The sequence below is a fragment of the Pseudorca crassidens genome, chromosome 18 (genome assembly GCF_039906515.1).
Source record: "Pseudorca crassidens isolate mPseCra1 chromosome 18, mPseCra1.hap1, whole genome shotgun sequence".
Lineage (NCBI taxonomy): Eukaryota > Metazoa > Chordata > Mammalia > Artiodactyla > Delphinidae > Pseudorca > Pseudorca crassidens.
The window spans coordinates 72,630,626-72,655,314 of NC_090313.1; the positions used below are offsets into that span (position 1 = coordinate 72,630,626).

Below are 24,689 nucleotides of genomic sequence, written 5' to 3' on the forward strand. Positions count from 1 at the left end.
TTTTAAGTGCTGTTTCAAATTCATTTTCTTTTGGGTGTGTCTGGAAGCTAAATATCAGAAGGCAAATGCCAGAACGAGAAAACTAGTCTCCACATCAGAGGAGCAGGGTATCCTGAACCTCACCCCTAGTCCAACAGAGAAGCTCTCAGAGAATGACATCATCAACAAACAGTCCCATTGGTTGATGGGATTGGTACATGGCCCATACCATTGGCTCCATCCCGGTGAATCCCTCAATAAGGGAGGGGTGACTGGTTAGAGTATACAACCCAAGTCAGTAAATATTCACTGTTGTGTACGAAATGTTTGTGTCCCCTCAAAATTTGTATGTTAAAACCCTAACCTCCAATGTGATAGTATTTGGAGATGGGGCCTTTGGGACGTAATTAGGGTTAGATGAGTTCATGGGGGTGGGGCTCTTGATAGGATTATGAAGAGACACTACAGAGCCCCTCCCCAATACAGACACACCAAGGAAAGGCCATGTGAGGACACAGTGAGAAGGTGTCTGTCTGCAAGTCAGGAAGAGAGCCCTCAGCAGAAACAGAAGGGGATGGCACCTTGATCTTGGACTTCCCAGACCCCAGAACTGAGAGAAAATTAATTCCTATTGTTTAAGGCACCCAGTCTGTGACATTTTGTTGGGGAAGCCCCAGCAGATTTATACATTCACATTCACTAGAATGTGCTCTCCTTGAGGCTGGGTGTCCTGTGTGTTCAATCCCTGAATCCCTAGCCTATAGCAAAAGACTCCTCCTCACCCCCCAGCTCCAAGCCCCAAGAGTGGTGGGACAGGACAAAGTCTTCATGATGTCCTGGGATCACAGTGTCCCTGGAACCTTTGTTAATTTGGGGTGCTCTCCACTCAGCCCTCCCGTGTCAAGAGTTCACCTAATCATGATAATGGAAACCAGAATTTATAGTGTCCTTCCTGAGTGCCAGACAAGTACCTGACAAGTATTATCTCATGAAATCCTCCTAACAACCCAATGAGCTGGGTACTATTTTTATTTACCAGTTTTACAGACAAGGAAAACTGAGGCACAAAGAGTTCAGACCACCTGCCAGTAAATCCTAGTGAGATTTGACATCAGAGTCTCAGTCTTTGATTGCTTATTCATTTTTTTAAAAAAAGTATTGAACAGCTATTATGTGCCATGCCTTGTGATAGGTGTTAGACCTACAGTGGGGAACAAAACAGTTGTGGTTCCTACCCTCCCAGTCTAGTGACAGTCAGTAGACAAAGAATTCACCATCTATACTCATAGGCCCATGACATGTACAATAGGGAAAATGAACAGGGTCAATGGGCGCATAGTCAGATAAGGAGGAGGTGAGATTTAAATTAAGGTCGGAAGAGAAAGATAGGGGTGGGGTGGGCATGGTGCTTCAGGCAGACGGAACAAGGGCAAAGGCCCTGAAATGGGAAACTGCTGAGGACATCTGAGTAACTGAATGAGGCCACGGAGGCTGGTGCTCCAGAGACTGGGAGCGAGTGAAGCGGGAGGGGGTCCGAAGAGCTTTGAGGCCATGGTGAGGACACAGGGGGCCCGCGGGCGGTCATGCGTTGTTCATGCCGCTCCCAGCACGTCGGGACTGGAAGAGGAAGGGCGTTGGCTGTGAGGAGCACCTGTTCTGCTGGGTGAAGTGTGAGCGCCTACATCTAGGACGCAGGTTTCATCTTCACCGCAGCCCTGTGAGGCCAGCCTTATCATCTCCGTCGTGCAGGTGGGCCACCTGAAGTTGAGAATGAAGACTGGACTTGCCCAGGTCCCCAGAGATGAGTGAAGGGACTGAGATCTGAGTCCACCACAAAGTCCTGCCTTCGCCAGAGTCCCCAAGCTGCCCCAGGTGGAGCCCAGCCCTGCTGCCCTGCCCCCCATGCTGGGAGCTGGGGTCTGGCCCGGGAATGGGAGAGGCAGGAGGCAAGCCCGCCGGGAGGAGCTGCACTCGCTTTGCTGGGCCTGCACGAGTCCTCTCAGGGCTGTCCTTTTTATTGTCTCATCAAAGTGGCCTTTCTTGAAAGCAGTGATAACACAAAATATCACTTTCAGGAAACTCTCCGAGATGGCGTGAGTAAAAAGCAATCAGTCACCCACAACTCAATCATGTGCCGCCCCCACTGGGCCAGGCTGGGCACCTTGGGCCCCACAGCACAGGGAAAGGCTCCAATGCCCCCTCCCCCGACCCCCCGGAAGGGGGGGTCCTCCTGAGGAGTCAAGCGTGCAGCCCTTTGGGGAGGAGTGGGACCTAGGGCAGGACTGCACATGCGCACGAGGGGCGCTGGGGACGGGCTCTGCCTGGCTTTTTTCTATGGGAACACACTCGGCTACAGGTTTGCTTTTCAGTCACTTCCTTCTAAATACATCAACTTTTCTCTGTATTTCTCAATATAAAAAATGATTGGCCACTCTGACTGGTGTGAGGTGATACCTCATTGCAGTTTTGACTTGCATTTCTCTAATGGTTAGTGATGTTGAGCATCCTTTCATGTGTTTGTTGGCAATCTGTATGTCTTCTTTGGAGAAATGTCTGTTTAGGTCTTCTGACCATTTTTGGATTGGGTTGTTTGTTTTTTGTTATTGAGCTGCATGAGCTGCTTGTATATTTTGGAGATTAATCCTTTGTCTGTTGTTTCATTTGCAAATATTTTCTCCCATTCTGAGGGTTGTCTTTTTGTCCTGCTTATGGTTTCCTTTGCTGTGTTAAAGATTTTAAGTTTAATTAAATCCCACTTTTTAATTTTTGGTTTTATTTCCATTACTCTAGGAGGTGGGACAAAAAAGATCTTGCTATGGTTTATGTCAAAGAGTGTTTTTCCTACGTTTTCCTCTAAGAGTTTTATAGTGTCTGGCCTTACATTTAGGTCTTTAATCCATTTGGACTTTATTTTTCTGTATGGTGTTGGGTAATGTTCTAATTTCATTCTTTTACATGTACCTGTCCAGTTTTCCCAGTACCACTTATTGAAGAGGCTGTCTTTTCTCCATTGTATGTTCTTGCCTTCTTTGTCGTAAATGAGGTGCCCATATGTGTGTGGGTTTATCTCTGGGTATTCTATCCTGTACCATTGATCTATATTTCTGTTTTTGTGCCGGTACCATACTGTCTTGATTACTATAGCTTTGTAGTATAATTTGAAGTAGGGGAGCCTGATTCCTCCAACTCCATTTTCCTTTCTCAAGATTGCTTTGGCTATTCGGGGTCTTTTGTGTTTCCATACAAATTGTAACATTTTTTGTCATAATTCTGTGAAGAATGCCACTGGTAGTTTGATAGGGATTGCATTGAATCTGTAGATTGCTTTGGGTAGTATAGTCATTTTCCCAATGTTGGTTCTTCCAATCCAATAACATGGTATATTTTTCCATTGGTTTATGTCATCTTTGATTTCTTTCATCAGTGTTTTATAGCTTTCTGAGTACAACTCTTTTGCTTCCTTAGGCAGTTTATTCCTAGGTATTTTATTCTTTTTGTTGCAATGGTAAATGGGATTGTTTCCTTAATTTCTCTTTCTGATTTTTCATTGTTGGTGTGTAGGAATGCCAGAGATTTCTGTGCATTAATTTTGTATCTTGCAACCTCACCAAATTCATTGATTAGTTCTAGCAGTTTTCTGGTGGCATATTTAGGATTTTCTATATATAGTATCATGTCATCAGCAAACAGTGAGAGTTTGATTTCTTCTTTTCCAATTTGTATTCCTTTTATTTCTTTTTCTTCTCTCATTGCTGTGCCTAGGACTTCCAAAACTGTGTTAAATAAGAGTGGCGACTGTGGACATCCTTGTCTTTTTCCTGATCTAAGTGGAAATGCTTTCAGTTTTTCACCATTGAGTATGATGCTTGCTGTGGGTTTGTCATATATGACCTTTATTATGTTGAGGTAGGTTCCCTCTATGCCCATTTTCTGGAGAGTTTTTATCATAAATCGGTGTTGAATTTTGTCAAAAGCTTTTCCTGCATCTACTGAGATGATCATATGGTTTTTATTCTTCAATTTGTTAATGTGGTGTATCACATTGATTGATTTGTGTATATTGAAGAATCCTTGCATCCCTGGGACAAATCCCCACTTGATCATGGTGTATGATCCTTTTAATGTGTTGCTGGATTCTGTTTGCTAGTATTTTGTTCAGGATTTTTGCATCTATGTTCATCAGTGATAGTGGTCTATAATTTTCTTTTTCTATGATATCTTTTTCTGGTTTTGGAATCAGGGTGATGGTGGCTTTGTAGAATGAATTTTGGAGTGTTTCTCCCTCTGCAATTTTTTGGAAGAGTTTGAGAAGGATGGATGTTAGCTCTTCTCTAAATGTTTGATAGAATTCACCTGTAAAGCCATCTGGTCCTGGACTTTTGTTTCTTGGAAGATTTTTAATTATGGTTTCAATTTCATTACTTGTGATAGGTCTGTTTATATTTTCTAATTCTTCCTGGTTCAGTCTTGGAAAATTGTACCTTTCTGAGAATTTGTCCATTTCTTGATGGTTGTCCATTTTATTGGCATATAGTTGTTTGTAGTAGTCTCTTATAATCCTTTGTATTTCTGCAGATTCAGTTTTGTTTTCTCCTTTTTCATTTTTAATTTTATTGATTTGTGTCCTCTCCCTTTTTTTTCTTGATGAGTCTGGCTAAGGGTTTATCAATTTTGTTTATCTTTTCAAAGATAAACTTTTAGTTTTATTGATCTTTGCTATTGTTTTCCTTGTTTCTCTTTCATTTATTTCTGCTCTGACCTTTATGATTGCTTTCCTTCTACTGACTTTGGGTTTTCTTTGTTCTTCTTTCTCTAGTTGTTTTAAGTGTAGGGTTAGATTGTTTATTTGAGATATTTCTTGTTTCTTGAGGTGAGATTGAATTGCTATAAACTTCCCTCTTAGAACTGCTTTTGCTGCATCCCATAGGCATTGGGTCGTCGTGTTTTCATTGTCATTTTTTTCAATGTATTTTTTAATTTCTTCTTTGATTTCTTCAGTGATCTCTTGGTTATTTAGTAGCTCAGTGTTTAGCCTCCATGTATTTGTGTTTTTTACAGTATTTTTCATTTCAGTTATTGTGTTGTTCATCTCTGTTTGTTTGTTGTTTAGTTCTTCTAGATCTTTGTTAAACATTTCTTGTATTTTCTCAGTCTGTGCCCCCATTCTGTTTCCGATATTCTGGATCATCTTTTCTATCATTACTCTGAATTCTTTTTCAGGTATATTGCCTATTTCCTCTTCATTTATTTGGTCTTGTAGGTTTTTACCTTGTTCCTTCTCTGTGGCATATTTTTTTGCTATCTCATTTTTTTTTTTTTTTTAATGAGTTGGATTGTGTTCCTGTCTTACTGGTTGTTTGGCCTGAGGCTTCCAACACTGGAGTTTGTAGGTTGTTGGGTAGAGCTGGGTCTTGGTGCTGAGATGAGGGCCTCCGTGAGACCTCACTCCGATGAATATTCACTGGTGTCTGAGGTTCTCTGTTAGTCCAGTGGTTCAGACTCAGCGCTCCCAGTGCAGGAGCTTTGGCCCCTGGCTCATGAACCAAGATCCCACAAGCCGTGTGGGGTGGCAAAAAAAAAAAAAAAAAAGCAATAACAAAGTAAAAAATAAAATTAGACTAGGAAACTAACAGATATGTTAGAAAGAATATAAAATAAAAATATAGATGAATCAACAACCATAAGGTACATCAGTACCACAATAGTAAAACAGAGGAGGAAGGAAAAGGAAAAAAAAAAGAAAAAGAAGAAAGAAAAGAAAAGCCGGGGGGAAGGCCTTGGCTGTGGAGGCGGGGCCTAAGCAAGGGCGAGGTTTGGGTGTTGGGTGGGGCCTATGCTCAGGACCCACAGGGCTGGAAAAGGCCCTGGGGCTGTGGGGGGTGGGGCTTAGGCTCAAGGAACAGAAGGGGCCCAGGTGTGCCCCCCACCCCTGGTCTCAGAGGGCAGGGGACCTCACCTGGGAGCCCAGCAGGCTTCCTGGGCTCGAGTGGGAGGGGCAAACACCCTCCTCTCCTCTCCTGCTCCTCCCACCTGTCTCTCCTGATCTCCCCGGCCTCCCTCCTATGCCCCCAAGGACCCACGCGGCCTGGAGGGGGCTTTGGAGCGGGGGTACCAGCCTGGGAGCTCAGCAGACTCCCCAGCCCAAGTGGGCCAGGTGATTGCCTTCTGCTCCTCTCTCGCTCCTCCCGGAGGGTCCCTCCTGCCTGACTTTCCTCATCTCCCCAGCCTCAGGGGCGCTGATCCTGTCTGGCCTCCACTTCTCTTCCCCCCCCAGCCCCCCCAACATCCTACTGGTTCACTTGGGGGTTCCTCCTGTCTCCCTGGGCGTCAGAGTCCCCCACCAGCGTCAGGCAGGTGCCCTAGTTGTGGAGAGACGCTAACTCCACGTCTTCCCACACCGCCATCCTGACTCCTGAGCATGCTTTTTAAAATCCAACCGGGCTGAATTTAGAAATCCAAATTTGTTGCTTTTTAATAGTTAATATTACTTATAAGAATATATATTAATATGTTAATAAGTATATTTTAATAATTAAACTTAACTTTAAACTTAATTGTATTTAATAGCCCAGAGGATGTGAGGTTGTATTAACTGTTCGCTAAGGTGATTGAAGCCTAGGAAACCAGGGGCTTCTAAATGAGGCAAGTTTGGGCTTGGGTGGAGTCAGAGGAGGTGGGAGGAGTCAGGGTGGTGGGAACCACATTCAAACTCCGCCCCTTCACTTAGCCACGCCCCCAGCCCCATGCTAAACAGCCTAATTCCTCAGCCTGGACACCACCGCCCCCATCACAGTTCACCCTGCTCCAGCGTTGAACTTTCTTTTGCTTCAACTTTGTTTTGGAGTTTTCCAAAATTCCTTCCCACCAAGCCGCAGCCCCTTGCCTTGGCCCATTACTGAAGTTGCTTGGCACCCGGGATGCTGCACATTCATTTTCATTATGCTGCCATTGATGGAAACCTTCAGTATCTTCCTTAACAGCCTGACCCATTCTTTGAAGGCTCTCAAGCAGTGAGTATAGTTTTTTGCCTTGTTTTGTTTCGTTTTTTCTTTGTTTTTTACTGTGGATTTTATTTTTTGAAAAATAAAATCACTTTGGACTGAATTTTGGTGGACAATAAAGTGGCAATATTATTTTGAATCTAAAATAAATGGTACTAAAAGGTACCATTTTCTCTCACTCTGGAAGTATTCCAGAAGAGGGCCCTGTCAGTTTGAGGCAAGGACAGTATCATTGCAATAGGCCAAAGTGATAGCTTTCTTTGCACAGCAGCTTTTTTTTAAGGTCTTCATACTTTACCCTATTACCACAGATGGGTATGTGTCTGTGTAAACCCACACATGGAAATGAATTTCATAGCCCAACAATTATTCACTTAGCCATTGAAGAGCTGCAGGCACTCACCCAGTCCCTAGGATCAGTTTGTTGTACTGTGGCGTGCGGGTGACATCCGTCACCCACCTGGGCTTCCGAATGATGGGCTTGTCCTAAAGGGTTGAAGGGTGGAAATAAACAAAAATATGCCCTTTTAATGATAAGACAATTTCCATTGTCTCAAGCCACTCTGGTCCTTAATATGCATACTTAACATAATAGAGTTTTCTTTTTTTTTTAACATCTTTATTGGAGTATAATTGCTTTACAATGGTGTGTTAGTTTCTGCTTTATAACAAAGTGAATCAGCTATACATATACATATATCCCCATATCTCCTCCCTCTTGCGTCTCCCTCCCACCCTCCCTATCCCACCCCTCTAGGTGGTCACAAAGCACCGAGCTGATCTCCCTGTGCTATGCGGCTGCTTCCCACTAGCTGTCTATTTTACGTTTGGTAGTGTATATATGTCCATGCCACTCTATAGTTTTCTTTAGTTGACTTTCGCTCTCAACTACAGGCGTATCCCGGAAATATTGAGGGAGGGTTCAGTTCTAGACCACTGCAATAAAGCAATTCACACAAATTTTGTGATTTCCCAGTGCATACAGAAGTTATGTTTACACTATGCTGTAGTCTATTAAGTGTGCCATGTCTTAAAAAAAATCAATGTACATACCTTAATTTAAAAATACTTTTTTGTTAAAAAATGCTAGCCACCATCTGAGGCTTCAGTGAGTAGCAATCTTTTTGCAATAGTAACATCAAAGATCCCTGATCACAGATCGCCATGACAGATAAAATAATAATGAAAAAGTTTGAACTATTGCGAGAATTACCAAAATGTGACACAGAGACACAACGTGAGCAAATGCTTTTGGGAAAATGGTTCTTATAGACTTGCTCGATACAGGGTTACCACAAACGTTCAATTTGTAAAAAAAAATGCAGTATCTGTGAGATGCAATAAAACAGGGTCTGCCTATATAGAGAACTTGCTATATAGATTTGAAGAACCACCTTTATTCTCTCTCTCTAGAGCGGGCTTATTTGGCAGCCTGAGGGTTATTGTTTAGCTGTAACTTCTAGGGTGGATGATAAGTTTCCTGAGGGCAGAAATGGGTGTCTGTACCCCCAGCACACAGCACAGAACCTGAGCAGTGGCAAGGGCTCAACTATTTGTTGAGTGAGATAATAAAAGAAAGACTTTAAAGACAGAATACATTCTGGAACGGGTCAGGTATTGTTATTCCCATCCTAAGTGTAGTTCCCAAATGCTTCTTGCCTTCTGACTTTCTGATTCTGTGATTCTGTAAGTTCTCTAAGGAGAAACCCTCACAGAGCAACCTAAACTGAAATAACCATTAACAGGGAGAAAAATTCTTTTCCATTTGTCATTCATTAAGACATATGATCAAGCACATGATGGAATCACGTGTAATTCATCCATCTGATTTAGTAGCAAAATGAGGAATTATCTCGCACTACATATAGAGATCATATTTTATTTGCATTCCATAGACTGGCAAAATCCAACATGAATATATTATCTTCAAGGACACAATTTCTGTAATCATGCCACTCGAGGAGCAGTTTAAAATAGCAAATAAAATCAAACTGGAGCACTCAGCATCCTTATCAAATGAGAATCACATACAAAAACCCGCTTTCTTCTTTTCAACTTCAGCTGCAGGGACCAGAAATAAACGGCTCCATCTTCTCTGATCATGATTAAGGTGTCGTCAGGCGCAGAGAGAATGCACAGCACGGGACCCCCATACGACAGCCCTCGCAGCACAGCAGGCAGCTGGGAGGAAACCTCTTTCTGGCGAGCCAGAGCACCAGCTTGCTCTGAATACACTAACTGCAGGTACGTGCAGAAGCCATCCTGGTGAAGAAAGGAAAATTCAGTAAACGTCTACTGTCTTTCAAAAGTTCTCTTTATCCTCAGGACATGGATAAGTCCTGACATAATTAGTAGCTTATCGATGTGAACTTGGTTGCCAAAAACTCGGGGCTAATAACTGGGCTGCGCCTGTTCAGCTAGGGCTGGAAATCTGCTACTCAGTGTCTCGCTTCCCTGCCCAGTCTCTCTGTCTAAAGATGATGGTGAGGGTTGAGCACATACCCTGTTCCGTGCAATGTGGACCTTCACCTCCATTCTTGCCATAGCTGGATAAGGTAGGTACTGTTACTCTCCTCATTTTACAAATTGGGGAACTCAAGCCTAGAAAGGTTAAATAATCTGCCTAAGATCAAACAACTAGTAAGTGGCTGGCCTGAGACTTGAGCCCCCATTGGTCTGACTGCACAGTTCTGACCCACCAGGATGTACGCCTCATTTCGAATCTCAGCAGTGCACGTAGGGAAAAGCCGACCTGCGGTCTGGGGAAGGGGTGGGCGTGCCTATAGGGCCTGGGAACATCTCCATTTTCTCTCCGCTTCCCCCAAAGCCCTAACTCACTAGAGTCTTCCCTTCTCTTCCCTGGAATCCTGACTGTTCCCTTTCAAATGAGATGACAGTGAAAACACTGTATTTGCTTTGGTTGGGGCACTGGCCCGAGGTCTGAATAGAGGTGAATGCCGCTCAGCTTGTCATTTTAGAACTTGATTCATCCTAGAACAATAGGATACTGATGCACAATGGCAGAGAATTTTAAAAGCAGATGTCTCAGCTCCTCATTATACAACCCAAATTGGGAAACATTAATAATGACAATGATGATAACATTTGTTGAGAAATTACTCTGTGGCTGCCCCTGTTCTAAACACTTTCCATGTGTCAGTGATCTGATTATCACCAGGTGTTGCTTGTTCGCAGGATTTCTTGCTCACCGGTGTTTCACTTTTGCTTTTGGGTAAGGTGGCAGATGTAGCCTTCATTTCCTGGTTTTAGGAATGCCTTCTTGGAACTTGCCTGAGCTACTGCAATTCCTAGTGAAGCTATTCCAGGCATATCCTGACATTACGAGAACTTGAAAATTGTGAATATGCATGTCCCCTTGGTTCAACTTCAACTTGGCAAGGGTACTGAGGGGCATAGGGTACTCCAGAAAGGCTCAGAACCAAACATTTTATACATTTTCCTCACTAACTTCAAGTCTGACTCACAAAACACAACCCAACTTACCCACTGAATTCTACCCACTGCTTCATAGTCTATTTTCATGAAAAGTTGCTCTATTTGTTCACTACTCTAGAGAGAAAAAAATCAATCTGTGTTTAGAGTAAACTATTCACTAGATTGGTGGGCGACAGGATACAGGAGGGGGAAGATATTCATTTTTCCAATTTTCATATTCAAAAACGCATACTACTCTAAGATCTCTGGAATGTTTGCTCCAAAACATTAATAGGACTGTTAATCTGAATTCAGTGCACTGACACCAGAACTCTTCCCCAGCAAGAGGCTGAGCTCCTCGAATGTCTATGTTTGAAATCAAGCCTTAATTAGTAGGAGGAGCTGTGGGTCTCCCAGGGCTTATGCTCCCAGGGGGTCCCACTCCACCCTAGTCAGTTCCAGCCAGAGGACTGAACTGAGTTTCAGTTTGAGACACTGAAACTCAAAGTGTATCAGTATCTTTGAGTGTATCCCCACTTTGAGATACACAGCAAAGCAAATTCTGAGGACAGTGGTTGGGATGGTGAGGATACTCACTTGGGTGTAGCCAGGACAAAAAGGTGCGCAAGTCATAAGAATTACTTTCAAGTGTTAGAAGGATCATTGTGTGGGAGAGAGAGTAGATTCCTTCTGTGTGGCTGTAACAGGCAGACGATAAGATGGGTCCCACGATCCCTTCCTCTTGGTATTCAGGCCGATAAAACCCCCTCTCTTTGAGTAACTTGCTGGTAACCAACCGTAACTTCTGGTAGGCTGTCTCTCTCCCTAGCTGGCTTTGAGGAAGCTGGCTGCCAAGCCATGAGCTACCCTATAGAGGCGCCTACGTGGAAATGGCCAACAGCCAGCAAGGAACTGAGGCCTTAGTCCAACAACCCGCAAGCAACATGGCAGAGACCATGTGTCCTTGGAAGTGCCCTGTTCCCCAGTCAAGCTTTCAGATGAGACCCTAGCATAGCTACCACCTTGCTATAGCCTCGCGAGACACCCTGAAGCAGAGAATCCAGCTAAGCCAGGACTGGATGCCTAACTTACAAACACTGAGAGATAATACATGTGTAGTTTTAAGCTGCTGAGTTTGTGGTAATTTTGTTCTGGTGCCATGGATAACTCAGAGAGTGGTGCAGAAGCTTAGAAACTGGGCTAATGGGTAGGATGTCAAGAAAGACCAATTTCAGCTCATAAAGGGAAAAAAACAAATTTAAGGTCAGAGCTCTCCAACCTTGAAACGGGCTACCTTATAAAGTATCGAGTTCCCTTAAGCTGAAGGTATTCAAGCGTATGCTGGCTCCTGGCTTAGCAGAGAATAGAATCTGTGCATTGAAGTGGTTATATACTAAGTGACCTCTAAGGTCCTTTCAAACCCCAGGATTCCATAATTGCAGCTTCAACAGAGATGGTCAGGTTTTATGTCTATTTTGGGGAGTGCGGTGTTGGCTTTTCTCTTATAAGTCTCAGGGGTGTTTGCCTTTGCTCAGTAATGATACCAAATGGAAAAAATGAGATGATGCCTTATTTCAAGACACCAGGGCATTGCCCCTTGGTGAGTCGATACCCAGTGCCAGTGTAGGGGTCGTGAGGAGAGACCCTGGCTGTGGGACTGAGCTCAGACCCAGTTCCCTCTACATCATGCTCCAAAGGAGACATCTCACACCCCTGGGTGTGGCTGCAGCGCAGACATTACCATGGCAACTAGGCAATACCACGCACATAATAAGTAACAAATATTTTTGGAATGAAAGTCCAAACAGACCCAAACACCTAGAGGGATGGCTTCCCGAGAGATTAGGATGAGAGATGCAACAGGAAACAGAAAAGCTCAGGAGGGGGGCAGTCACTGCCTGGGCTCGGGCTGCCCACCCAGACCACCCCTGTCACCACAGAGCAGAGCCTGGGACAGGTGTGGGTCCACCTGGGCAACTTGGAGCTCCGGACAAGGTGGCATGAGGCAAGGGCCGTGCAGTGTTGTGGACCACAGTGGGAGTGGGCCCTCGGGCAGTACATGGGCCATCGTACGGCCACTCCTTGGTCTTGCAGCACCGTGGTTTTGCCCAGAGAGATGCAGCCTCCCCCATCAGTCACAGCGAAAGGGGCACTGGGGTCTGCATGAACAGCCTCTGGCCCTGCCCTGGGGAACTGCCTTCTCAGCATGATTATGTGAGAGACACCGGACCACTTCCTCCTCACATCGCTCACTCATTGAGCACCAGTGGCATGACAAGCCCTGTGTCAGATGCTGCAGCTTCAGAGCTGAAAGATGCCTTACTTGCCCTCATGGCGTTCGCTGTCCAGCAGGGTCACAGCAAAGCAGCAATGCAGTGCCAAAAACAAATTGTGTTAACAGGAAACTGCGGACCACTATCGGGTTAAAAGGAAGAGCAGCTACTTCTTTCTAGGAAAGTTAGCACAGCCTCGTCTGAGTCCATGATGACTGTACTGCATTAAAGTCAGTCATTCATTTAACAGCATTTATTGGACATCTGTATGGGCCAGGCATGGTCCTAAGTTCTGGGAACATAAGAAAAACCAGAATCCAGGGAGAATTAGTACTCAGGCAAAAAATGGGAGGAGAGTATTCTAGGCAAGGGAACAGCACGTGGGAAGATACGGGAATAGGAAAATAGGGCATCACCTTCTCTGCTCCCCACGGGAACCACAAGTTTTGGTGTAAGACCCCCATTCCTCTAGGTGGCACCCATATCTGAAACACTCACCCTGTATATTGTGCCCCTGAAAACGCAGCCCAAGGTTCATCTCCTCCAGGAGACCTTCCTGGCTCCCTGGTCTGCTTTAGATGCTCGCGTAGCACCCAGGCTGAATTCTAGGCCAGCTCTGACCTCCCCGAGGGCAGAGTCCACTTGACTGATGCTGTGTCGCTAGTAAATGTTTATTGAATGAATAAATGAGTGAGTGAATGAATGCATGAGAGGAGAAGAGAATGAGTAGATCACTGACTAGGGGGGGCAGGCATGCTAAAAATGCAGGTAATTAGACTGCTTTGGCTAAAAAGATCTGGGATGTTGTTAAAACACCTGATAATTTATCCATTGAAAACACTCCTCTCTCTACCCCATAGTTTTTTGTTTAATATTATGCATACAGAGTAGATATTTTTAAAAGACGGGTGTTTTTTAATGATCACTTCTCCACAGCAGATGAAACTCTAAACACACATAAACTTCCACTCGAGCCATGGAAACCGAGGGCTTTGTAACTCAGAAGGGGCATTGGGGGCCTCACCAGCCTACAGTCTGACGATGGTGGGATTTTGTTTAAACTCCAGGGACAAGATCATAGTGCATTACCTTGAATAATTTTTTTCTATAGTTTAAGATGTAATCATGAAACCTTAGCAAGTAGAGCTTAAACAGCCTCTCCTGTCATCATATGTATTTTATCTTATGAATACAGCCTTGTTCATTGCTCTGTTTGGAGTTTTGTGTCCCCGCCTCCCTGCCAAATTCATATGTTGAAACCCTAATGGCCAATGTGATGGCATTAGTAGGTGAGGCTTTGGGAGGTGCTTAGGGCGTGAACGTGGAGCCCTCAAGAATAGGATTTGTGATCTTACTGAAGGGACCCCAGTGAGCTCCCTCACCCCTTCTGCCCTGCTAGGATCCAACGAGAAGTCTGCAGCCTGGAAGAGGGCCCTCACCTGACCCTGAGGGCACCCTGACCTCGGTTCCAGCCTCTGGAACTGCAAGAAATAAATGCTTGCTGTTTATAAGACTCTCATTTTATGGTTTGTTTGTTTGTTTTTTAACAGCAGCCTGAACAGGCTAAGATATTCAATAAGATTTCATATTCTGGGCTAAAAACTGGGCTAAACAGAACTGCAGAGAAAATATTTAAAATCCTTAATTCCAGCAGTTTGGGGGTGGGAAAAGTGTCCAAACTCTTTGGAAACAACCCACATGGAAATAACCAGTGATCTAATAAGAGCCTTTTTCTCCTTTTCCAGAAAAGTTTCTAAATATCTTGTTGGCCTCGTGTACTAAGTAATTTAAAACTATTTTCCTATATGAACTGTTGTTCAGTAAGTCGGCTGGGTGTTAGCAGAAATCACAGTTCAGAGCTGAGAGTGATTGCACAGATAGATCATCAAGCCTAATTGGTTCCTATGGTTGAAATTTTCACCGTGGTTTCAATGATCCAGCATTTCTAAAACCCATCTACTTTCTTCTGTGACCTCATGCTTGCTTCATTATGCATTTTTAACTTTCCATATCCAGCAGCCTTCCTCTCTTCTCATACTCCTAGGAGGGAAAACTAATAGTTAGCTCTGAACATAGTTGCATTTTGTTTAGTCTGGGTGTAAGAGTCCAAAGAATGGAATGTCTAATTGGACCTACCTGAACTCTGTCAACTTCTAGCGTGCTATCCCTTTTGTTCATTTCTCTGATGCATTCATACTTTGTTTCTAATTCCATTAAGAAGTTTTACAGACAATTACAGAGAATTTATTCTTCCTTGCTATTTTGTAGGAATTAAAAGGCATGTACTTTTCACTGAAAAATCAACCATCAAAAAGAGAATCAAGGGCTTCCCTGGTGGCGCAGTGGTTGAGAGTCCACCTGCCGTTGCAGGGGACACGGGTTCGTGCCCCGGTCCGGGAAGATCCCACATGCCGCGGAGCGGCTGGGCCCGTGAGCACAGGCTGAGGCCTGTGCTCTGCAACGGGAGAGGCCACAACAGTGAGAGGCCCACGTACCGCAAAAAAAAAAAAAAAAAAAGAATCAAATTAGAAAGCTCACCTGCTCAATTCCTACCTGAAAGAGTGCATTTAAGTGTTGTAGCTCTTCAAGGGTCACTTGATGTTCAATCTCATCAAAACAAAAAGAAAATAAATTAAAAACATATAATGCTAATAGTAATGCCCATAACATGCAATTTCTGGAAACCCATAATTCCTCTCTCTATGGGAGGCCAATATGGGGTGGCTAAGCCTCTGAGTAACACTTAGGCTATTCCAACCGTCATTGTTCCCAGTGTCTACTCCAATTCAGCTGATTCCTCAGCCCCAAGTTCTGGAGTAGGCTTGGCTCAACTGGCCTGGAAGGAAGGAAGGAAGGAAGAGGTGGCGGGTGGTGGAAGGAAAGGAGAGGATAGACATTGACTTGGGAAAGAAAAGATCAGGGACGGGACTGGTATGAGAAAAGGGAGAGTGAAAATATTTGCCAGATCACATTCCAAAGACGCTCTCTTCCCTGTCAGGAGTCCAGCGCATCAGAACTGCCAGTGCCGCATCCTCTGCTCCTTGGTCCGTCTCAGCCCAGGCTGAAACAGGAGGAGGCCCTGGGGGAACTGATCTGTGGCCTCTTTTTCTGGGGTAAATTTTCTGAAGCTATGGTCAGAGGCTCTTGGTACCCTTGGTGTTAGGGAATTTGGTTAGTCCCCTGTCCTCAGCTCAATAAACAGATTCCCCAGAGAATGCCTCTGCCTCACCTCTAGTCTCTTAGCTACTATCTCAACAATTTGGCTTTTATAAATGGAAATCCTTAAACTTCCGGCTTAGAAAGAATGAATAAACTGTCACCAGTGGGTAGAGCCGAGCTGAGCTCTGACGTTCTTGCACCATCTCCTGAGGCCCGAGGAAGATAGCAAAGGAGGAAATAGGCTATTTCCCCAATAGGATCATCTTCTGAAATCTCTCTGACCACCTCCAAGCTTCCAAGGTGGTGGCCTTTACCATAAAACTCGGACTAACACCAAAGCTCCTGGGAGATCCACAATTTTGTAAAGTTGAAGCACCTTCAAATTCTGTCCTAAATGACTCAATAATTACTTTTGAACTTGCTTTCACCAAGGAACAAAATTGGAAACCTAGCTCTAGAAGGGGAAAACACTCCACCTGAAGTTTCTGCTTAAAATTTCCCGGTAGGGCTCTTTTGGCAAGACCTGAGCCCAGGAGGTAATGTTTAAAAAGCTGACTGGGAGAAAGACCCCAACAATATTTGACTACACGTGAAAGATGATTCCATCACACTGAGGGGCCATTTGCCCTCCCCAGTAAGAGATATTACCACTGAATGAATTCAACATTTTCTTAGACTACGCCAGCATCCAAAGAAGCAGTGAGACTATACCAACCTCATATCAGGCTCACACACAACATGTATGGGAAAAATGTGCTTGAATCTGAGACCTAACAAGAAGATGTTGCCTCTAAGAGCATGTGACTTCTTATCCTACATCCCAGATGTGACTTCCAGAGGGTGAAACAATTTTTTAAGGATTTGAAAATTATTCCCCTTAAGGTTGGAATATTATGGGGAAACATGGTATTATTTCAGTTTTCATATTGTATTTTTCTGAGCCTTTACAATTAAATACACAGTGTACCTTATGAGTCTGTACATAAGACATTTATTCCTAAATTTATATTGCTAAAAACACTTATATCCCTACAAAGTGGTGACTCTAGATTTGTACAAAGCAGTCAAAACATACTGCATATATGTTATCCTTACCGCAGACTTCTATCCTTCCACTGCCCCTGAATATCTTTTTCTCTTAGCTTCAGAATTTCCTGAAATTTATATCATGATCATTACTTGTCCACTAACCACCTTATTATGTGAAATGGGCCTTTCACCCTTCTCTACCTCCATTTCTGAAAAAGAACAAATAACAAAAAATTGCCTACCTCTCAGGAGGGGGCTCCCCAATCCAGAAAGAGACTAATTCATCTTCTCTCCTTAAATTTACTAGAAATGCTTCTGCGAGAGTGAAGTGAATGCCATCACTAATAATAGTAATGAAGGGCATGAAACCAAAGCCAGTGATTATATAATTTATGAAAGGTTTTACAGCAATTTTCAGTTAAGTATAAAATGTGACCAAAAAGCCTCACTCTCTCCCTTCACAACTTCTCCCCAGAGCCATCCTTCTATCCCCCAAAATATCCTACCCAGCCTGTTTCCTATTTATTTGCTCATGACACACCTACAGCCTCTGGCACCTTCCAAGCTTTGCTCTCTGTTATCCTGGTCATTCTATTCCATCTTGGCCTCCTGTTACAAATACACGTGCTTCTGGCCTCCCCTTCTCCCACTGTCCACAAAAATAAGGAAGTGAATGAAAACCCTAACCTTAACCCTAAGTACAGAAGACTTTTCAGGGCTGCAGTACCGAATGATGTTAACGAAATTTCTGTTGCACTTAAAAAATCAGTTCTTAAATCTCACAGCCCTAATCAAATTTTCATATGTCGTGACGGAATGCAAAAATCCAGTGATCATTAGCCAACTTCTTTTGAAAAGGCAGCAATATAAATACGTTTTGGAGAAACACAGCTACAAAACAGAGCCATTATTGTGCTCTTTCTTGAAAATATAAGTCAGGCCTTCACATAATTGCATGTTTTTAAGGCAAATTTGGAACACAAAGCAGAGAAAACATATGTCCCTTTCGGGGACTCCTGTGTTTGGCAGGGCTTGAAAATTTGTAACTGCCATCGACAGCCAGTCACATTGCATCACTTGAATGACTTGTTTTCCTACAAATAAAAACAGAGAAAAGCCTGACTATTTCCAAACTATCATAGCTATAGTGACAACCATAAATAATTGAGTCCACAGTTGTGGAGTCAAGTTTTAAACATACTGTCTATTGCCCAGCAATGCATTTTGTTGTATTCAAATGCATTTTCAGAGAAACCTACCTAGATATTCTCTAATATCCTATATTGCAGAGGGTTCATGGAGCTGTGACTCTGTTTGTCCTTACACTGCAGTCTCCCCGAAAGCAAGCAGTTTTTATGATTAGAGTGGTTTTCCCATAAGGGTTCATTTGCCGGCTGGTTGCTCATTTGCAATGCAAATGAGCTCTCCTATTGTTACATCCCAACATTTCTTTGCTTCTCACTGTAGAGTCTCCTCGGTCCGGATGGTTTAGGGGTAACTTCACATCTATGATAAGGGAATTGACTAATTAATTGAATAAAGTATCCTTTTGAAAATCTGTTCCTTGAGTGTCTGTCTCTATAGCTTCAGAAAACAGACAGTTACGATCCCGTGGTCTTAAGATTCTTAAAAGAGATAGTAACTCCAGAAGATTTGAGGGGTTCTCCGGGTTGAAATTTAGGGGCTCCCATGGTGGATCGTCCTGATGAAGAGGAAAAGGGGAGGCTGCAGGGAGTTCTCCAGTGAACCTAGACTGTGAAAGTGATCTTTCTCTTGTGTGACACAAGATCATAACCACAGGAAGAAGAGTCAAAAAAAGGCCTGTGGGGCTTCCCTGGTGGTGCGGTGGTTGAGAGTCCGCCTGTCGATGCAGGGGACACGGGTTTGTGCCCTGGTCCGGGAAGATCCCACATGCCGCGGAGCGGCTGGGCCTGTGAGCCATGGCCTCTGAGCCTGCGTGTCCGGAGCCTGTGCTCCGCAGCGGGAGAGGCCACAACAGTGAGAGGCCCGAGTACCGCAAAAATGGAAAAAAGAAAAAAAAAAGCATCTTGATTAGTTGCTAATAAAACTAAAAAAAAAAAAAGCCCTGGGTGATTCTGCCAGGAACTTTCAAACTCATGATAAACTGAGGCTTAAAATAAAAAAAAGCTTGTCTTTTTAGCCATCTTAGAAGCAGGAAGATTAGAAGGTGGCTTCCATTTTAAACCAATTAACGCAGCCTTAAACAGCACTGCCACTAACATCTAACCTTTATTTGAGCTTATAATGTACAAGCTGCTGGATACTTTACACGCAGGTTTCCATTAATCTTCATAACAACTCTGTCAGGGAGACAGTATTATGGTCCCCATTTTACAGACCAGGAAATTGAGGCACCGAGAGCTCAATTAACTTGCCCACTTTCTCACAACCAGTAAGTGCTGGCACCAGGACCTAATACCAGCTCTCTTTCTGCTGCCGCATCTCTGCTGGAGGTCCCCAGCCAGTTCCTGTTCCATCTCCCAAGAGAACACAGGCAGATGGGTAGACCGGAGGGGTGTGGACTTCCAGACCTCCAATGTCCACTATCACTCATGTCTCTCCTCTGGAGAGACTAACAGTCAGAGTGGATTGTTTCAACCCAAGTGACTAGTCCCCTAGAAGTGAACCTCAATTCCCCTTTACTTGGAGGCATTTTTACCTTGCTGTTTTAGTTATGATTATATGTTATACGGTTAAAAGTACGGTGACAATTGAAGAGTCAAACCTCCTCCTTCATTCAGAGAGTATTAAAGACTTCCCACCACAGGGACATTCTACAGCTTCTACAAAGTTTTTTTTTTTTTTTTAAGATTTTTTTGATGTGGACCATTTTTAAAGTCTTTATCGAATTTGTTACAATATCGCTTCTGTTTTATGTTTTGGTTTTTTGGCCACGAGGCATGTGGGATCTTAGTTCCCCGACCAGGAATCGAACCCTCACCCCCTTCATTGGAAGGCGAAGTCTTAACCGCTGGACCTCCAGGGAAGTCCCCTCTACAAGTCTTAAAGTGGATGCAAATGGGCTGCAAGGAGCACCCCAAGCATTTCCCAGCTTGCTTCTCTAAATTAACCTAAAATGAATACTTTGCTGTTTTCCAGCTGCTTGGGTAGATTCCATGGCCTCTCAGTGGTTAAAAAAAAAAAAAAAAAGAGAAATGCTTCTGCCAGCCTTAGCAAATAAGAATGGCAAAGCTGACCTTGCACGTGTGCACTGATCGGTTGTAGCAGTCGAGTACTATGTTGAGAAGGATTCTGAGGCTCTTGGCAGGGAAAAGCCAGGATGGATTCGCTCAGTTTGCCACGAGCACTGGGGGGAGGAGAGAGAACAGAAGCAATAGACCTATACTAAGAACAAGGCGATGGAGAAATAGAGAAGAACTGAGCTGGAAGGGGTCTCAGAACCGTTATAGTCACGCCCCTTCCTTACAGCGCGGAAGCTGAGGACCGGAGAAGACAAGTCCCCAAGGTAGTGAGTGGCAGAGCAAAAAAAGTCTTCTTCTATATCCAAAGCCAGTACGCCGTGAGCAACTTTGGCTCTTGTAGTTCTAACACAAATAAAAAATAGCTGCTGTGTGCCCGTTTTCCCACAGCTCATTTAAATATGTGTCACTGAAGCCATGCCTTTTCCTTTGAAGCGGCATCATCGCACATCCTCCTGCACAGCCTTGATTCCACACCAGCCCACACAGGCTTCGAGCCAGGAGCTGCAGATCCCGTCACCGTTCTGAGATGGCAACGGGGAGCCTCAGGCCTCGGAGGCACCCTGTCAAACACAGCCCAGCTACAAGCAATATGGCCTGGGTCACCGCAGGCTCCAGTGTGGCTAACCCAGTCAGCAAAGGAGCAAAACCTGGCCTGGCCGCAGTCGGTGAAAAGGTCACCCTCAACCAGGAAATGTCCCATAACCTCTGACAATGACTGAAAAGTTCTCATGGAAGCCTGGAAGACTGAAAAAGTGTTTGCTGGCAAAGTGAAGGTCGGAGTATGACCTACATGGTTGAACTCTCTATGCACTGACTTGAGAGGTGACCGGAAATAGATTGTTCAGGAAGAACCTCAGTGGCTGAGATCACACGGGGGCAATTCGTTTCAAATATTCTGACCCGTTTGACATCATGACTCAATGCACACTAGGCAACAAAAGTTTCGCAATACACGACTTTTGCTTATTCAGAAGATGCGCTCTGATATTAACTAATAGCTGTCATTATTTTAGATGTCAGTCATATTCCAGCAAATCAGTCTCCTGACCCATTAATTGATCTCGCCCTCACTATGAAGATCCCTGCCCTGAGGAAAGCTCCTTTTGATATATTATCTGCATAGGTCACAATGGCAAAAAGAACAAAACCCCAATTTTTTTTTTCTTCCCCGCCGCGCGGCTTGTGGGATCTTAGTTCCCTGACCGGGGATCGAACCTGGGCGGGCCCTCGGCAGTGAACGCGCGAAGTCTCAACCACTGGACCGCCAGGGAATTCCCTATTTTTTAATCTCCTCATCGTCCATTTCCAAGCTCACTGTCCAGCATTCATCCCATTTCTGCTCCTCGGGCCCCGTTTACTTCAATCACTTGGGTAGCCTGGTGTGCTGTTTCCTCCACGTGGGGTGGCCTCCACTTTGTGATATCTTGGAAAAACTCCTAGAGATCCTTGAAGGCCCATCTCATATGCCACCTTCTCCCAGAAGCCTTCCTTGTCCTCAAAAGCCAGAAGTCATGTCCCCCTCCCCGTCTCCCCATCAGGGGCACGTGTCTTTGGACACACATCTCTTACTGAGCTCCTGTTTTCCTAAAACTTAGTCATGAGTCCATTATCTGTACAGATTTTTCTCATTCATTTACTTAATATTTTTCTTTAAATAGACTCACTTATTGTACATATTACCTTCTTTAGCCTCATCCAAAACAATGGTAATCAGGAAATCATGGTTGGGTTCGATGTGCTTGTTAGATTTCCAGGGAACATTAACATAAATATACCATTATTAAATTTAAAAAATCTCATTTTGGTACTCTAAAACATTTCCTTTGAGGAAAAAGTGCTGGTTGTGTAAGGTCTTGAGGGGCTATATTTTGTTTAAATTTGAGTTTTTCTCTAGGGCTCGGTATATGATACGCTCCATAAATGTTTGCAAAATTAAAATCAGATGAGATGGATTAATTGGAATTTATTCATACCCTCAACATATTAGCATGAATCTGATTTATCCGGAGAGGCATTTGTGATCTTGGGAAGCAAAGAATGAGACTTGAAAGGAGGTGGACCTAAGAAAGGAAAATGTTGATAGGCGTGGAAAGGAGAAAGGAAAGACACCTGCAGAAGCTGGGCCCGGCCGATTATAGGGATGCTCAGCGAGGTGCGTGCCCGCTGGGAAGGTCGGTAACGGAGCAGCAGACAGCGGATGGGTCTGGATGGGTCTTCCGTGGGAAGAGGAGGCCACAGCACACCTGATATGGACCCCAGCTTTAAACAGCGTCACTGGCCACGGACCCTAGGGGGCTCCAGCGCAGCCCTAAGCCCTGCGCGAGAGCCCGCATGGCCCACAAAGGCGGTCCGATCGCCGCTCCCTCACCCTTTCCGTCCGCAGGCTCTGGTGTGGAGGCGGCACCCACCTCCGGGCCACGTCCTCGGTTCCGATCGAGGGGCTGCGCATCTTCCCCGGGTGAGGCAGGCCCGCGTCAGCCAGGCTGGGGGGTCTGCCCTCCGCAGCCCCTGCTCCCCCGAAGGCCGAGGTCCGGCGGGGCAAGTCTGAGCTCGAAGCATTAGCGGCTCCCCCAGGATCGCCACTGCGTTCAGGTTGCTGCCCGGACCCCATCCCGAGACACAGTCCTGTCAGGGGTCTCGGTAAGGAGACTTGGGTCCCCCTCCACCCCCATTGCCCGTGACCCCACGTCCAATTCCCTTCTCAGAGGTGGCACCAAAAGTGGGCCAGGACTTTTGGGGGTGTGGAGGCAGGATCTCTGCCTTAACTGACCACGACGGAAGGCATCAGCTGAGCCCTTCCCACTCTGCTTTAAGTAAAGGGGGGGAATAAAGAGACCCCTGATACAGCCCCAGAACTACTGGTTTCTTAGACGTTTTCAGTTCTGAACAGACAATGTAACAAGTAGGCAGTAAACTATTAAGACAAAATCCATGGAAGTTAAGGATTGTAATTAAATAAAGCTTACAACAAAGTGAATCTGTCATGATAATTTTTATTGTAGTCTGTAGTAATTAGGTATAAATGACAAGTTGTTTAAGCAGTAATTCTAATTAGTTAATTTGACGACACTGTTATGGGGGAAAGTCCCCGAAGGTGCCTGGGATTGCTGGTTTTTCCATGTGTTTCCATCTTAGGGAAACAGAGGCAATAATAGATTTGCGACTTTTTACGTAAGTACTGTGCCCTTTTGTATTTGTTCTTAGAGTAGTACTACTCTTTCTTAAACTTTCTTGATTTAAAGATCTTGCTTATTGGATCTTTTTGAAACATAGAGGTTGGGGGGAAAACTCATCTCTTTGGTTGCCAAGTAAGGCAAAAGAAGTTTGTAATCTCATTTCAGCTGATTGGGTCCATATTTAGTCTCTGGGAAAAGGAACAAAAAGGTAGACCAGTTATCCCGTCAGAGGCCCAGCTGTAGGCCTTAGGGCAGACTGTCCTCGTCAGGGTTCAGGATTATTGGATGATTAAGAGGGCCGCCTTTAGAGCATCCTGGATGTTGCATGTAGGAACTGAGTCTACAGAGCCTGTGAAACTCTTTGAAGAATTTCTCACTCTTGGTGCCTTGAAATTTTATTTCATTGTAACCAAAAGAACATAAAATCTGCCTTGGAGGAAAGACCACTCTAATAATGGCAGACCTCACACAACGCATCAGGCTTGCTGGGGTCAGGTGAAGAGAGGGGCGGAGAGCTGGAAGTGAACTGAGAGGAATAGGATTTGGATGAGTGGGGGAGGGGAGAAGGAGTAGGGTGGTTTTGGACATGGGGCATTCTGGACAACTAAAATGAGAGCACGAACCTCTGCAGTGTGGGGGGCTGAAGGAGAGAGAAGAGGTTGGGATACGGAAGTGTTGCAGACACTCACCCTTTTTTTCTGGGGTGGCAGAATGTAGACATACAGCTTCATGGGTCATAATATTAAACTTCCCCAAATGAAGTGGTCGTAATTATAGCGCCCATCTCACAGGGTAAAAAGTGAAGGAAATGTTATCATGTATGTCAAGTAATTAGAGCAGTTCAAGGCACATAGTAGGTGCTCCAGGTATGGTAGCTATTATTATTGTTGTTATTATTATTATTTTTTGCGGTACGCGGGCCTTTCACTGTTGTGGCCTCTCCCGTTGCGGAGCACAGGCTCCGGACACGCAGCCTCAGCGGCCATGGCTCACGGGCCCAGCCGCTCCGCGGCATGTGGGATCTTCCCAGACCAGGGCACGAACCCATGTCCCCTGCATCGGCAGGCGGACTCTCAACCACTGCGCCACCAGGGAAGCCCTGTTGTTATTATTATTATTAAGGCCAGCCCTGCTCCTTCTGTCCTACCAAAGGCTGATCAGGTACCCTTGACCCTCTTGCCCGCAGCTGATTAGAGGAGTAAAAGATGTCCATCAACCTGAGGACTACTGAAAAGATTAGCTGGGCCAGTGAGAGTCTCTCTCTGTCTCAGTGTCTAAACTAGGACATTTGAAAAGTGTTCAGGAAATGGTGGGAAAATGTTCAGGAAATGGAGACAGGACAGACAGAAGCAGACAAGTGGAGGGAGCTGAGTTACACGAACAAGGAGGCGCCAGAGTGGAGCTTTTGAGCTA

The 24,689-nt window shown here is 44.7% G+C and overlaps 1 protein-coding gene and 1 long non-coding RNA gene across 4 annotated transcripts in view; one reads left to right on the forward strand and one right to left on the reverse strand.

Moving 5' to 3' along the window:
- The window catches only part of LOC137211244 (uncharacterized), a 98,362-nt gene extending 75,741 nt beyond the window's left edge, over positions 1-22,621 (forward strand). The window contains exons 4-5 of one of the 3 annotated variants that reach the window (XR_010936971.1): positions 9,042-9,224; positions 22,484-22,621. This is a non-coding gene — a long non-coding RNA (uncharacterized lncRNA). Of the gene's footprint in view, positions 1-9,041; positions 9,409-9,442; positions 9,536-22,483 lie in introns of those variants that run through there. The other 2 variants (XR_010936972.1, XR_010936970.1) reach the window with 2 other exon arrangements.
- A 73-nt stretch (positions 22,622-22,694) lies between these two features.
- Positions 22,695-24,689, reverse strand: part of TEX26 (testis expressed 26) — a 40,891-nt gene continuing 38,896 nt past the window's right edge. Inside the window, exon 7 of the mRNA XM_067713194.1 lies at positions 22,695-23,791. Within this exon, the coding sequence (XP_067569295.1) occupies positions 23,523-23,791 (269 nt within the window). The 3' untranslated portion in view covers positions 22,695-23,522. The remainder of the gene's footprint in view (positions 23,792-24,689) is intronic.